At 45.2% G+C, this 12,992-nt stretch overlaps 1 protein-coding gene across 12 annotated transcripts in view; it reads right to left on the reverse strand.

The window, feature by feature from the left end:
- The window catches only part of NF1 (neurofibromin 1), a 1,956,660-nt gene that overhangs the window by 443,933 nt on the left and 1,499,735 nt on the right, over nucleotides 1–12,992 (reverse strand). For all 12 annotated transcript variants that reach the window (XM_085649550.1, XM_085649547.1, XM_085649544.1 and 9 more), the window contains 2 exons: nucleotides 8,103–8,243; nucleotides 5,263–5,389 (listed from right to left, as the gene is read on the reverse strand). In XM_085649550.1, the coding sequence (XP_085505676.1) occupies nucleotides 5,263–5,389; nucleotides 8,103–8,243 (268 nt within the window). The remainder of the gene's footprint in view (nucleotides 1–5,262; nucleotides 5,390–8,102; nucleotides 8,244–12,992) is intronic.

Raw genomic sequence — 12,992 nt, forward strand, 5'->3', positions numbered from 1 at the left:
GGACTCTCACTGTGAAAGTCTGGCATCCTTTTTCGTGGAGAAAGTGCAGGCGATTTACCGAGGACTTACGTCATCTGTGCCTGGTGCTGAGCAAACTGGTGTGATGGCTACGGTTCATGAAACCCTGTCCTCCCTGCCAGTAATGTCTGACGAGGTCTTCGATACTCTGAGCCTCAAAATTAAATCCGGTTCTCCATTAGATCCGCTGAAGCCAGAGGTATTTAGACTTCTTCCTCCCTTATGTCGTGAGCCTATACTGGATTTGATCAATCTATCGCTCACATCTGGCGTGGTCCCTTCTTCCTGGAAGCAGGCAGTGGTTAGCCCAATTTTAAAGAAGCCTAACCTTGACCCCCTATTACCAGAAAACTATCGTCCCATCTCCCTCCTGCCCTGGACCGCCAAGGTTACTGAGGCACATGTGAACTCCATCTTGTCCGCCCACCTTTCTCGAAATAACATTCTAGACCAGAGCCAGAATGGTTTTCGTGCACAACACAGCACCGAAACTGCACTGCTCTTTATGACTGAGCACTTGCGAACGGTGCTGGATGCTGGGCAGACAGCGGCGCTCCTCCTGTTAGATCTGAGCGCCGCGTTTGACACGGTGTCTCACGACATTCTGATCCGGCGCTTGGAGGGAGTGGGAATTGAGGGGATTGCTCTCCAATGGTTTCGCTCTTTCCTCTCGGACCGGTTTTTTAAAGTGGCTATTCCACCTTGTCAGTCCTCTTTCCATCCACTGGGGCTGGGGGTTTCGCAGGGCTCTGCGTTGAGCCCCACTCTGTTCAACCTATATGTGAAACCGCTGGCTGCACTCGTCAGACAATGTGGCTTAACCATGACATCGTATGCCGACGACACGCAGCTGGCGGTGACACTCAGCGGTGATCCCGAGGTGAACGCTCCCAGATTCCGTGCAGGACTCATAGCCGTGGCAAATTGGATGCGAACTAACTGTTTGCAGTTAAATGCCAAAAAAACCGAGGTCCTGATCTTAGGAAAGCAGGCGGAGCTCTGGGGAGACCAGTGGTGGCCTCCAGAATTGGGGGTGACTCCCATCCCAGCTGCCGAAGTTAAGAACTTGGGGGTCTGGCTGGATCCTACACTCTCCTTTACCAGCCACACGAAGAAGGTTGCAGCTACCTGTTACGGTATTCTGCGAGGGCTGAGACCGGTCCTCAAATTCTTCGACCCCCCTACTCGGCAACTGGTGGTCCAAGCCTCCATTCTTTCTCGGCTGGACTATGGGAGTGCGCTGCTGCTCGGAGTGAATCAGGCGGAGGCTACTAGATTGCAAAGGGTGCAGATTGCCGCGGCGCAAGCCATCGTTGGCCTTCCTAGACAGTGCTCTGTCTCTGCAGTTTTGACCTCTCTCCACTGGCTGCCGGTCAGACAGAGAATTAAATTTAAGGCTCTCTGCCTGACATTTAAAATCTTGAAGCTTTCCTCTCCTCCAGCCCTCGCTAAGCTTGTTTCCTCCTATGTTCCTACGCGGTCTCTTAGATCGGAATTTCTCCATCTGGCGGCCAATACACGGTTTAGACTGAGTAGGATGGGAGGTCGCTCCTTTCGAGTATTAGCGGCAGGATTATGGAATTCTCTCCCTGTCCATATTCGAGCCCTGAACAGCCTTACTTCTTTTAGGCGCGCCATAAAAACTTTTTTGTTCCCAACTGCTGACTGATTCCTTCCTCTCCTTCCCAGCATCGATTTGTTGTGTTGTGGTACCTGATCAGGCGCCGGGACGTGCCTTGGCTGGGGCAGCTGCGCGCCTTATAAAAATGACTAACATGCTGTGCCCACTGGAACTTCAGGTCGCACTGCAGAGCCCGCATATGCCATCTGAGATGATCCACTAACAGGATGCAGGAGGAACTGCTCCGAGTCCAGAACCGCTCCGATGAAGAGGAGCTTCTGAGAGGGAATCAGGTGCGACTTAGGCATGTTGATGGAGAACCCCAGCAAATGCAGGAGGTCGGCTGTAGTTTGGAGGTGGGAGACGACTGCCTGGGGCGAGCCCGCCTTTAACAACCAGTCGTCGAGATAGAGGAAGACTGAAACCCCTGATGGGCGCAGATGAGCTGCGACCAAAGCCATCACTTTCGTGAACACCCGAGGGGCGCTGGTAAGGCCAAAGGGGAGCACGGTGAACTGAAAGTGCTTGTGGCCTACCGTTAAGCGCAAGTAACGCTGGTGGACCGTCAGGACGGGGATCTGAAAGTAAGCGTCCTGCAAGTCCAACGTTACCATTCGGTCTTGCGGGTCTAGGGCAGCCAAGACCTGAGAAAGTGTGAGCATCTTGAACTTCTCCTTCCGGAGGAAGCGATTGATGTTCCGGAGGTCTAAGATAGGACGCAGGCCCTTGTCCTTCTTGGGGAGCAGAAAGTAGTGGGAATGACAACCACGACCTACTTCTGGCCCAGGAACGTGCTTGATGGCCCCCTTGGCCAAGAGGGCCGTGACTTCCTGTTGAAGAAGCGCAAGATGGTCCCCCGACATGCGGTGGTACTGAGGTGGCCTGGCAGGAAGGAAAGTCTCGAAAGGGAGGGAATAGCCCGTTCGGACAATTTACAGCACCCACTTGTCCGAGGTTATGTTGCGCCAGTGGGGGAGATGATGTCGAATCCTGCCGCCCACTGGCGTTTGATAGGCCTGAATGGTCGGACTAGGAAGGCTTTGCAGTGGATGCTGCGGGGGTGGAGGTGGACTGACCCGAACAATGGCTCCCAGAACCGCCTCGACGGTTCCCACCTCCGCGCTGAGGATGTTGCTGCACAGGCCTGTGGCTCTGGAACGAACGTGTTGGGGCACCCCTTCCGTGGCCACGAGAGGAACAAAAAGCGGAAGGCGGAGGAGGGCGAGTGCCCGACAGGCCCATGGACTTGGCCGTAGCCCGCGAGTCCTTAAAATGCTCCAACGCACAATCTGCCTTATTGCCAAAAAGGTGAATGCCATCAAAGGGCATGTCCATCAAAGTGTTTTGGACATCCCCTGAGAAGCCAGTTGTCCTCAGCCAGCCGTGGCACCAAAGCGCCACCGTCGTGGAAATCGCCCTGCCCAGCGAGTCGGCGGTATCAAGCCCACAATGAATAGTGAACTTTGCTACGTCTCTCCCACTTGCAATAGCGTTGAGCAGGGTCCGATCCAGGAGGGTCCTGCGGCGCTTAGGCCAGAGCCGCTGGCGACACCTAGGCCGGAGCCGCCGGCGACACCGCAAGGACAGGCCCCTGGTCGAGCCTGCGGGGCCCGTAGGTGCACCAGCAGGGCCAGACGGCCCAAAGCGTCGGGCCATGGCAGCAAGAAACTCTTGCACCTGAGCAGGTGTCCCCGACGGCCCCGGAAAGGGTGGGTAGGCCGGCGGCGACATCACAGGCACCACCCTCTGCCGTGACGGGAAGTCGAGGAGCGACGACGCTTCTTCGACTTATTTTTGGAATGCTTCGACTTACCTGACCCCAAGTGCGAAGACTTAGATCCAGAGGAACGATGGTGACGGCTCCGCGACCGGTCCCTCGACCCAGCACCTTTCAGGACCGCTCCCGTAAAGTTTTCGGCGCCATCCATGGCGCAGCAGTCTGGGCACGATTTGGAGTCGTGGTAGCGCCCCAGGCAGTAGAGAGACACGCGGTGTGGGTCCGTCACCGGCATCATGCGGTGACAGTCCCCCCAGTTCTTAAAGCCAGGCATCCCTACGACACCAGGAGTCGATCGACTCGAAGAAATTGAGACAAAAGGCCTCGAAAAAAGTCAGTCAAAAAGTGACTGGGGGTACTATGTGTTCCCGGATCTCCGCTTGCTGGTGCGGATAAAGAAAGAACTGATGGCAGCACGCGAGGGCGACGTCATCCCGGCGCAGACGATGCCAATGACGAATGCGGAGCCTCACGACGACGCCTACCGACGCGCTGGGGTACTGCTGACGAAAACTTTCGGGATCCAGCTGGACCCCTGGGGGTAATTCCAAGGTAAATAATCCATCACTACGTGTTTCTTTCAGATATACAGCTTTCTTCATCAATTCAGGGACTTCATCACACACTTCCAGCCATTATTTCTCTTCTCTAGTACCATCCTGGCTCTACTTCTGGTCTCAGCTTAACTTGATGCAACCTTTCCATGTTTTTACAGCCATCTCTTTGGATTATGTACACTCTTTTCTTGTTTTGAGATACACAATATTATTTTGACTTATTGGTAGCTGTTTTTTTAGTAAACAATAGCTGATCATTTCTGTGCCTTGTTTAGTCTGTTCTCTTCCAAGCATTAATATTAATGCCACCTCCTCATCTACATCGAATTTTAAACTCTTTTAGACCAGATCAATACATTCCAGGAGCCCTTTATAAACAGACATTCCAGCTTAAACCAGAAAGTACAAGCTAAACCCTTCAGCAACCTGGTGCTCCAAAGAATTTGCTAAAAATATCTAGCTACTGAAGTCACTTCAGGCAATGGGTAGAGAACTCTCCACTTCAGCCACATCCTAAAGCAAAATTTTCTTTTTGAAAATAAAAGAAATACAGTGATTCCTCCTCCCCCCCTCGCCATTGGAGAAAACTCCCATGGCGTGTGGGTCATTTAACAGTTTTCACTGCCCCTCACAGCTAGGTTTTACTTGGCGGTGATGGACAGTGAAAACTGGCCATTTGTCTGTCCACTCTAAATAGGGTGGGCAGACAAACGGGCAAACCTCCGATTGCCCTTAGACTGTTGGGCCTTCGGAGATGTAGGTTGGTGGCGGAGATGTTGTAGTCTCCGCCGTTGACATACTGAAGGTCCACCCGGCTCAAAATGAGGTGGGCAGAAAATCAGTTGCTATTGCGATAGATCCGACAAACTATAAAGCAGGTCATTTGGCTTAATTAGTTTAAATACTTTTTTGTTAAATGATAAGGTGAGTCCTTCCCATTGAAAGATTTTTTTCTGACTGCTGATATTCAAAAACAGAACCATAAGAGGGAGACAATGCAATCATCAGAACAATCCTTTTACATTTTAATAATGGCTTTCAAAATAATTACAATTATTTCATTTCCTCATGACTTCTAGTTGTGAAACACATTCAAACAAACCTACAGGGAACGGTGCAGATTAGAAGATTAAAACACATTCATATCCTCACTAAGGAAATAATTTAATTAACCTGGCATACTGATCTTACACAAAAGAAACTAAATGGTGCTTTCGCGACATTAAATTCCTGCAATTGGATATGAAACCTTTGCACTTTTGAAATACAATATTCAGTTCAACCCTTACCTTTTAAAAGGTGTCCAACTAGTGCAAAATTAAAGTTTGAATTGAAATTTAATCCCACAAAATGATCCATTTGCTTGCAGTGCCATTCCAAAGGATTCCTGATTTCCATAAAGACTTCCTCAGGACTCTGTTCAAAATAAATAATTAAAGATTTTAAATGAAACAATAACCTTTCCACCTACAAGCTCAGCTGCAAGGCATCTCTGCCCAGCTTCTAATGTTATTTTGAAAGATGAACTGCAGTATTTACTATGTTTCTAAGCACTTCAGCACTCTTAATTTTGATAGACTGGAAACAGTGGCACATGGACATAATGTGTTTAGCTCAGGATCATATTTAATTTAGACATATTCAAGTAACAGAAGTAGTTTTGGAACCTTGGAAATCTGGTTCAAATATCAACAACATAGCAATGTTCTTCTCCAATTACTCCTCACACTGGCCCCCACTCACAAATCACAAGCGGAACATATGTGAAACTTTCAGTAAGTTTTGAGGGTAGAAAGGAAAAAGGAAGTGGTTAGTCAGTTGTGAGATTACAATGCATGAGAATAAAAGCACTCGATTTTGCAACTAGGCCACTTTCATTTTGCAGCTTGTGAAACTGTAAAAACGTATGTCACAAAAAAGTAACTGGACGATAATTAAAAAGACATGCTTAGTGAGAAAAAAGGGCTGATCAAGGTAGCATAGTAATTACTGCCTATACAACTAGAAAGAATGGTTTTCACAAAGACTCCTTCATCGCAAATAGGGGGGAGAAGATTTCAGCACTCGTAGAACTTGCTCACTAAACATGAAGAGGACTATGCCAGTGGCACCAGCCACACCTCATCACAATCAAATCAGCTGTTTACATCATAGATAATAAGTCAAGGGAGTTGGACCAATAGTTAGACCAAAGTTAGGGAATGCGAGGTGAATATTTTGTGTGGTTGGAATAATCAAGAAAAGATATTTGCCAAGATGTTGCCAATTATTTCACTGCAGTACCAATTTGGGCTGGATAAGATCTAGTAAGATATGTTTTGGATATAAAAGATGCTGCTACATTCCTCAAATTGAGCCAAAAAATTAGAGGTGCAGAAAAGTACTCTGCACTTGAAAGATGGAGGTTAGAAAATGCCAGGCAAGTGGTTGCATCAGTTAGAGAGTACCCCTCTTTACATGAACATTTCCAGACTGGGTCAGCCAGGAAATGAATATGATGGGGTGGATGATGCATACATGGGAGACAAGTGAAGGAAGCAATCAGACAGGCTAGAGGTGGGAAGGTTCAGGAGAGTGGTCAGGCACGGCGAGGGCAGGAGTGTCACTTGACATTTATTTGACTGCCGATAATATCTGTGCAGTCCTGCAATTCCTTTTGAATCTTCAACAACAGTTACAATTGGGACATCATTATGACGAACTGCCTAAAAGCTAGGGCCTGGAAGCTATGATTACAAAAACATATTTAAGAGATGAAAGGAGATCTTAGGATCCATAATCAATCTTCTAACAGGTATCACATAACCCTCCTAAAGCCTGGCAAGATGAAAAAAACAATATGTAGTACTTTTCAAACTGAACTTTGTGGCTTAATGTAATATTTCCAACTTATAACACTCATTGCATGGTCATTTCTTTTCTGCAAGAGTACGACTGAGTGTTATGTGTAAGCTAAACTTATGTAATAATGTTATGTTTCTACTGAGCTTTCACAGAAAACTATGACAACCCTTCAACTGTTACACAGTTATTTCACTTATGTCGAATCTAATTTTTCTAAGACAACACTGACATGTAAGCTTTACACAGGTTGCCAATTACTCTGTCAGAGTCATAAAAATACACAAATCTCAGCTACACTCAAAACCTATTTGGCCATGACTCAATTGTGTAAGCACCAAAACATTTAACCAAGACTAAACTAAATTCTTGAAATTGAGGAATCCAAAATACGAACTTCCTCTCAGATTACACATAATTGATTAAGTGGAAGAATAAAGTATATAGAGTCCATCAAATTTACTATTTTACCAACAGGAAACATTGCTGATAAACACACAGTATTTAAATCTATGGCTTAGGTTTGTTGTCTGCACATTCAGATTGTTTTCAACTTCTGTCCATGACTTATGCTTCACCTTGTGTTCATATTTCATATTGAATATTCTGCTCACATTCAAGTTCCAGGAACTCTATGTTCCAAGTTCCGAGGGTTTGCATGAGACACAACAGTCCAATATACCATAACTATTCACAGACTCTGGACTTCAAGCACGATGAAGAAGTTCAATAAAATGGTCAGATTCTCAGCTCTTAAGACATCTACATGTTGTACCATGAAAAGAAAAAACATGTATTAAAAAACCCAAGAACACATCATATCAACCACAAAAAATGTGTGTTACTGCCTTGAAGAATAAATGTAAAAAATATTTCACTACACTGATCTGGCCCTTGGTATTAGGACATTTATTGCAATAATGTTGACGTTTTGCAAAATATTTGTGCAATCAGACGAAAACATCACAGAAGAGAATATTGGGATATAAGATTCTTGATCATAGGTAACATAATATTGTGTGTCTCATAACGTAGGCACACACATTTTGTAGGTTTGCTGAAATGATAAAATTGAAGGCTTGTGTCTTCAAAGAAGCATCCCATGACCTTCTCAAATAAAAAGAGCGGAGACAAAATAATGCAAACAAGGAGGAGCAGAACAAGAAATGTCCAGAAATGCATGAAGCGGAGGTGAAAGGTAAAGCGAATGTAGATTGATTAAAATATATAAGGTGTAACAAAATGCATAAGTGGATAGCGTGCATCTAGTGAGTAAAAACAGACATACCTTTTCATTGAAAACAAGAAGACCATCCAAAGTGTGCAAGTTTTGCTCAAGGAGTGCCGTTCCTGCAGAGTACAGGCTGACTTCATCCAGCTGTAGCACTGCCACTGCAACCCAAAAAAGAGCTTTGTGCATGTGAGAGTCCTGAAGGCACAAATTGAAAACAGAATTATTTCAGTATAGCATTTAACAAAATCTGGGATAACAGAACTTTTTAAACAAATGCTGGTCTACTGCGCTAATGACTGAATGCAGATAATCAGGAAGCAGAGGAGTTGGGAACTACTATAGTAGAATTTGTGAGAAGAACACAGAGCTATAAATTAGCCAAGAACACATCACTCCACTTTACCATTTCTTGGTCCTTCTCAAATCTTGGTTGGTAGGGTCGCAAGGATGGAACTAGACTGAGCGATTAGGATTGGACAAAGTGTAAGAATAAGAAATGATCAGCTCCACTTAGTGAATGCTCAAAATTAAAATGTTTTCTAGCTGTTGACTCAATTGATTTTAACAAACACAGGGTTGTAAAAGACAAAAATGCTTATGCAGTAAACTATGGGGTAGCACTTTTTTTTTTTTTTTTTTTACAAACCATTGGTCACACAATGCATCTGGCTTTTCATAAAAGAAGAATATGGACACGGGTGGTGGTGGGTCATGGAGATCCAAAGATAATACCGTAAGAACGAGTGTTAGCTATTGCACCCCTTTGCTCTCTACATTTTGCATCTTTCAAAAGAAAACAAAATAATGCATAATGCATTTGTGGGCTATATGAAGATTACTCACCCAGCACACAGGCCGTGAAGTACAGCATGGCCATTGCCGCCCTGAGAAATGTCCAAGGTGTGCAAACTTATCAATGTTTGCATTAATTAAAGAGAAAGCTAAGTTGCAGCTCTCCACATGAGCCAAGAGTCTTAAAAACAAAATATGAATGCACCCGAACTGCTCAAAACGGAATGAACAAGGATACCTGTAGATATGTACCATTTAACTAATATGATTAACCACCTAAAAGAAGCATCAGAACATCACTAATTATCGTCTTAAGGAACATGGTAATGCTCTTTTGGGTGGGTGTGGTTTCCAACCACAAATTCCTCACCTAAGAATACTATCTAAGGTGCCTGATTGGATCCGGAATCCTTCTCTGTAAAGCTCCAGCATGTTGGGTGGCTACACACCATTCCAGATGTACATATAAGCACCACCTCTACATGCTGATGTCGCTTTCTTGCTTGAACCTTTCTGATCCCACAGGCTTGGAGCCTGAACACGTGTTGGTGCCAGTGTGCAGATTCCTAACTTGGGTCTTTTATAGATGTTAAAAAGAGGCCACTTCCAAGAGCAGGGAGGTGATATGGTGGTGAGGAATCAGCGGTTAGACAGTGTCCTAAAAGAGTTACATAGGGGTAAGTTATATGTTCTTCTGATGGATACTTCTAGCTGCAGAATCCTTGACTTAGAATAGATACCAAAGTAGTGGTTTTTCAAGGGGGAAGGTCTGTGGAGTGGACTCAGACTACAAACATCCTAAAGGAACGAATGGGCAAAATGCCCTTCCATCAGACCTGGCTATCAAGGTAGTAGTGTTGTGAACATGGGCACCATCAACTGTTCTGCAGTCTGGCAAAAGTGAAGAAATGGCACTCCGTGTGCCAACATAGTGGTAGCAGCCTTTCCAATTCTGGAGTGAGCTCTTGGTCCTTCTGGCTGCTTTTTAGCCAGTGCATAGAAGATTTGTTTGCAAAGGACGATTCAATTTGATAAAGTTTCCTTCTGCACAGACTTCTCTTGCTTCAACCCAAAAATACCCACAAAAAGCTGATCATTCACCGAAGGATCCTTGGTTACTATCATTGAAAAAGCTTCAAGGTCTTTTGGGATCCTAACGATGGAGCCTCTCCTCCTCTTTTGAGAGCTGAGTTGAGGTTTCAATGTAGGGTGGTGATTTGCTCAATGTGAAAAATCCTGCCATAAGTGCATCCTCGTGCACCTCAATGTCATCCAAGACCGGGAGGCAAAGATTTATGTTGCTGAATACAAGAAGTGTATGGGCATTCCTGGTCCCAGTCTCTAGGCTGCTCCTGTGACTGCTCAACTTTGCGTTCGAAGTTCCCTGGTAAGTGCGAATCCAAGCGTAAGGTTAAGAAAGTGAAGCAGGACTCAATCCCATCTCACTACTCTGACCTCCACGGAGAAGGGGCAAGGGCATCATGATATTTGATGCACCCCTTTGACAAGACTACGGGCAAGTGGTATGGCCTCATGCTGGGTAAAGTGTTCTCCTGGTCCTGTACCGACTGGTTGTTTGCTTCTGGAGCTGGCTGGAGCATCATGGCATTTCCCTGATAGTTAGCCACCTAGCAGGATCCTTGAATGTCATGATGGCGAGCTCAGCCAACGGCGCCTGGCGGCTAATCCCCTGGTAGATCATGAAGGGCTCCTGGTAGATCGTGAATGTTGCCTACACATTAATGGTGGAAGCAATGGGGAGAGTCCTGGATATATCTTTTCACCACCACTAAACACACAGTGTCAAAGGTTTTGCTCATTGGATTTATTGTTAGAACAGTTGTTTGGAGATGCATTCGGGCTGAAATGGTCCTCCTATACGCCTTCCTACCCAGAGTTCTAAAAAAGTGCAAGAACGACCAGGCCCAAGTTACCCTAGTGACTCCAGATTGGGCCAGGACAGTATGGTACCAGAACTTCTTGCCAGGAGCATCTGCCCACGAACTAGGCTACCACTCTGGGAAGATCCCTTGTCTCAACCGCAGGCAGTGCTTAATTTGAGCCGGAGCATTCCGGTGCTGAGCACCGGTACTTAATTGGTTTCCGGTGCTCAGCACCGGCACCTAATTGACAATACCACACTTAGGGCAGTCTGTCACAAGGTGGCGCGGCTCGTAATTTAAAGATGAGAAGTATTTCAGCTGTTAGGGAAACCAATATACATTAAAAAAATGACTAATACCTGACTCCCCAGCCATTCCTTTAGCTTTGGGGACCTGGAATAATCTGAACTGTTGCATTTACATCCAAGAGAGATGGTTAGTAGTTGTTTTGGCAGCTATGAAAAGGGCGATGGGTGGTGCAAGCTGCAGTGGCCTCCTGATCAGAGCCCTGGCACTTAATATTTTACAAATTAATCACTGACCGCAAGGTAGGGTCCTTCATCTATTGCCTACACAATCTAAATGTCCTTTCGTGGAGATTGAGTGGCAGCAGTTAACTGCTCCTGATCTTCCTCCTGAGGTGGTGGATGTCATACTTGTTGCCAGACAGCTGACCTTAAAGTCCGTTTATGCCAGGTACTGGATCAAATTTGTGATCTGGTGTGGAGTTCACAAGACAGATACCTGAGAAACTAAACTGTCTAATGTCCTGTTTGTTTTGTCTTTGGGCCTTGCTGTCGGCATGATCACAGGCTATTTGAATGCCCTTTCGGGCTTTTTTGCATTTACTGACCCAACTGCCCTTGTTTAGCTCACCTGCTGTGATGCAGTTTTTTGAAAGTTTGATACACATGTTCACTCCCTAACTATTTGTGAGGCTCAGTTGCACCTTAACTTTGTTTTAATGCTTCTCATGTGTTTGCCCTTCCGAGCCGGTGCACAGCTGCTCTTAGTGTCTTCTGAATCTCAAAACTGTCTTTCTCATTTCAATCTCTTGCAACTCATTGAGTGAGTGAGCTCCAGGCTCTATCTGTGCAACCACCCTACACCCCTTTATTCCGGACAAGCTGGTATTGAGGATCGTTTTGCTGAAAGTCATAACTTAGAGTTGTGGCCAACACCCATAAACCAAATACACACCTTGTCTAGGCCCGTGACTGAAATCTGCTTACTGCAGCTGTGACAGGGTTTGAAAACTGTTTTTTTGTTGATTTCATTCATTGTTCCCTAACACAGTAGTGAAATCATTTAAAAGCTGTCAGAAAAACTAAAGGTGGGAGTGGAGCTCCTGATCTGCGTAAGAAGGTGCAGAAAGGAAGGAACTGATGTCAGCGAGCAGGGATGGAGATAACAGGTGGCTCAGCTCCATCATTTATAGTGCTAAACTATATCTGAGCAGCATGGTGCCACCTAGCAGCACATGGGAGCTGTTGGATCCAGTCTAGCGCCGGGGAATAATTATAAGGTGAAGAATCTGCGATTAGAAGAATCCATCACAATAAAAACACAGCGTATGGGTAGCCATTGATAAATCGAATTACCATTTAATTGCAGATTTATTCAAAGGGACCCTTACGATTTAGTGACGCATTAGAAGCATCAAAATAATGGGAGAGGCAGGGCAGGACTTCACATATTTAACAATTCCTGGAAAATGAGAATACTGAACTAACTGAAGAACACAATATTTACTAAATACATACATACAATTTATATGAACAGTAAAACAAGATAAAGAGGTGTACCTCATACTCAACTTTTTTAGATCAACAAGCAAGTTGGAAATTGAGATGAGGATACAATGGTTGACGATGGAAAGAATGAAGTGTATGGGGAATACAAGGGGTGTATATATTAGACATGTGTGAGAAGTTGGCCAGGCATATGCTGTCCACTAGTTATTGGGGACACCTTGCACCAGTCCAATTCGACTCTTAAGGTGATAGGTTAAAAGACAACCTTTAAAGAAAGCTATCCGAGTGGTAGCTGTGGAGAGCAGCCTTCAGTCTAAGTCTTGAAGGAGTGTTAAGCTTATTGTTTTACCATGGATAACCTCTTGAATGCCCAAATGAAAGAGTAGTCCACACAGGTATATATAAAAAAATATATGTATTTATTCTAAGAACAAATCCCACTAGTCTCCTCAGAGGCTGGAGGTAAAGATACAATTCAATAAAGCATTTATAATCACAATAAATAGCACTGGAAT

Source organism: Triturus cristatus, chromosome 3_2, assembly GCF_964204655.1.
Source record: "Triturus cristatus chromosome 3_2, aTriCri1.1, whole genome shotgun sequence".
In the NCBI taxonomy this organism is placed as follows: Eukaryota; Metazoa; Chordata; class Amphibia; order Caudata; family Salamandridae; genus Triturus; species Triturus cristatus.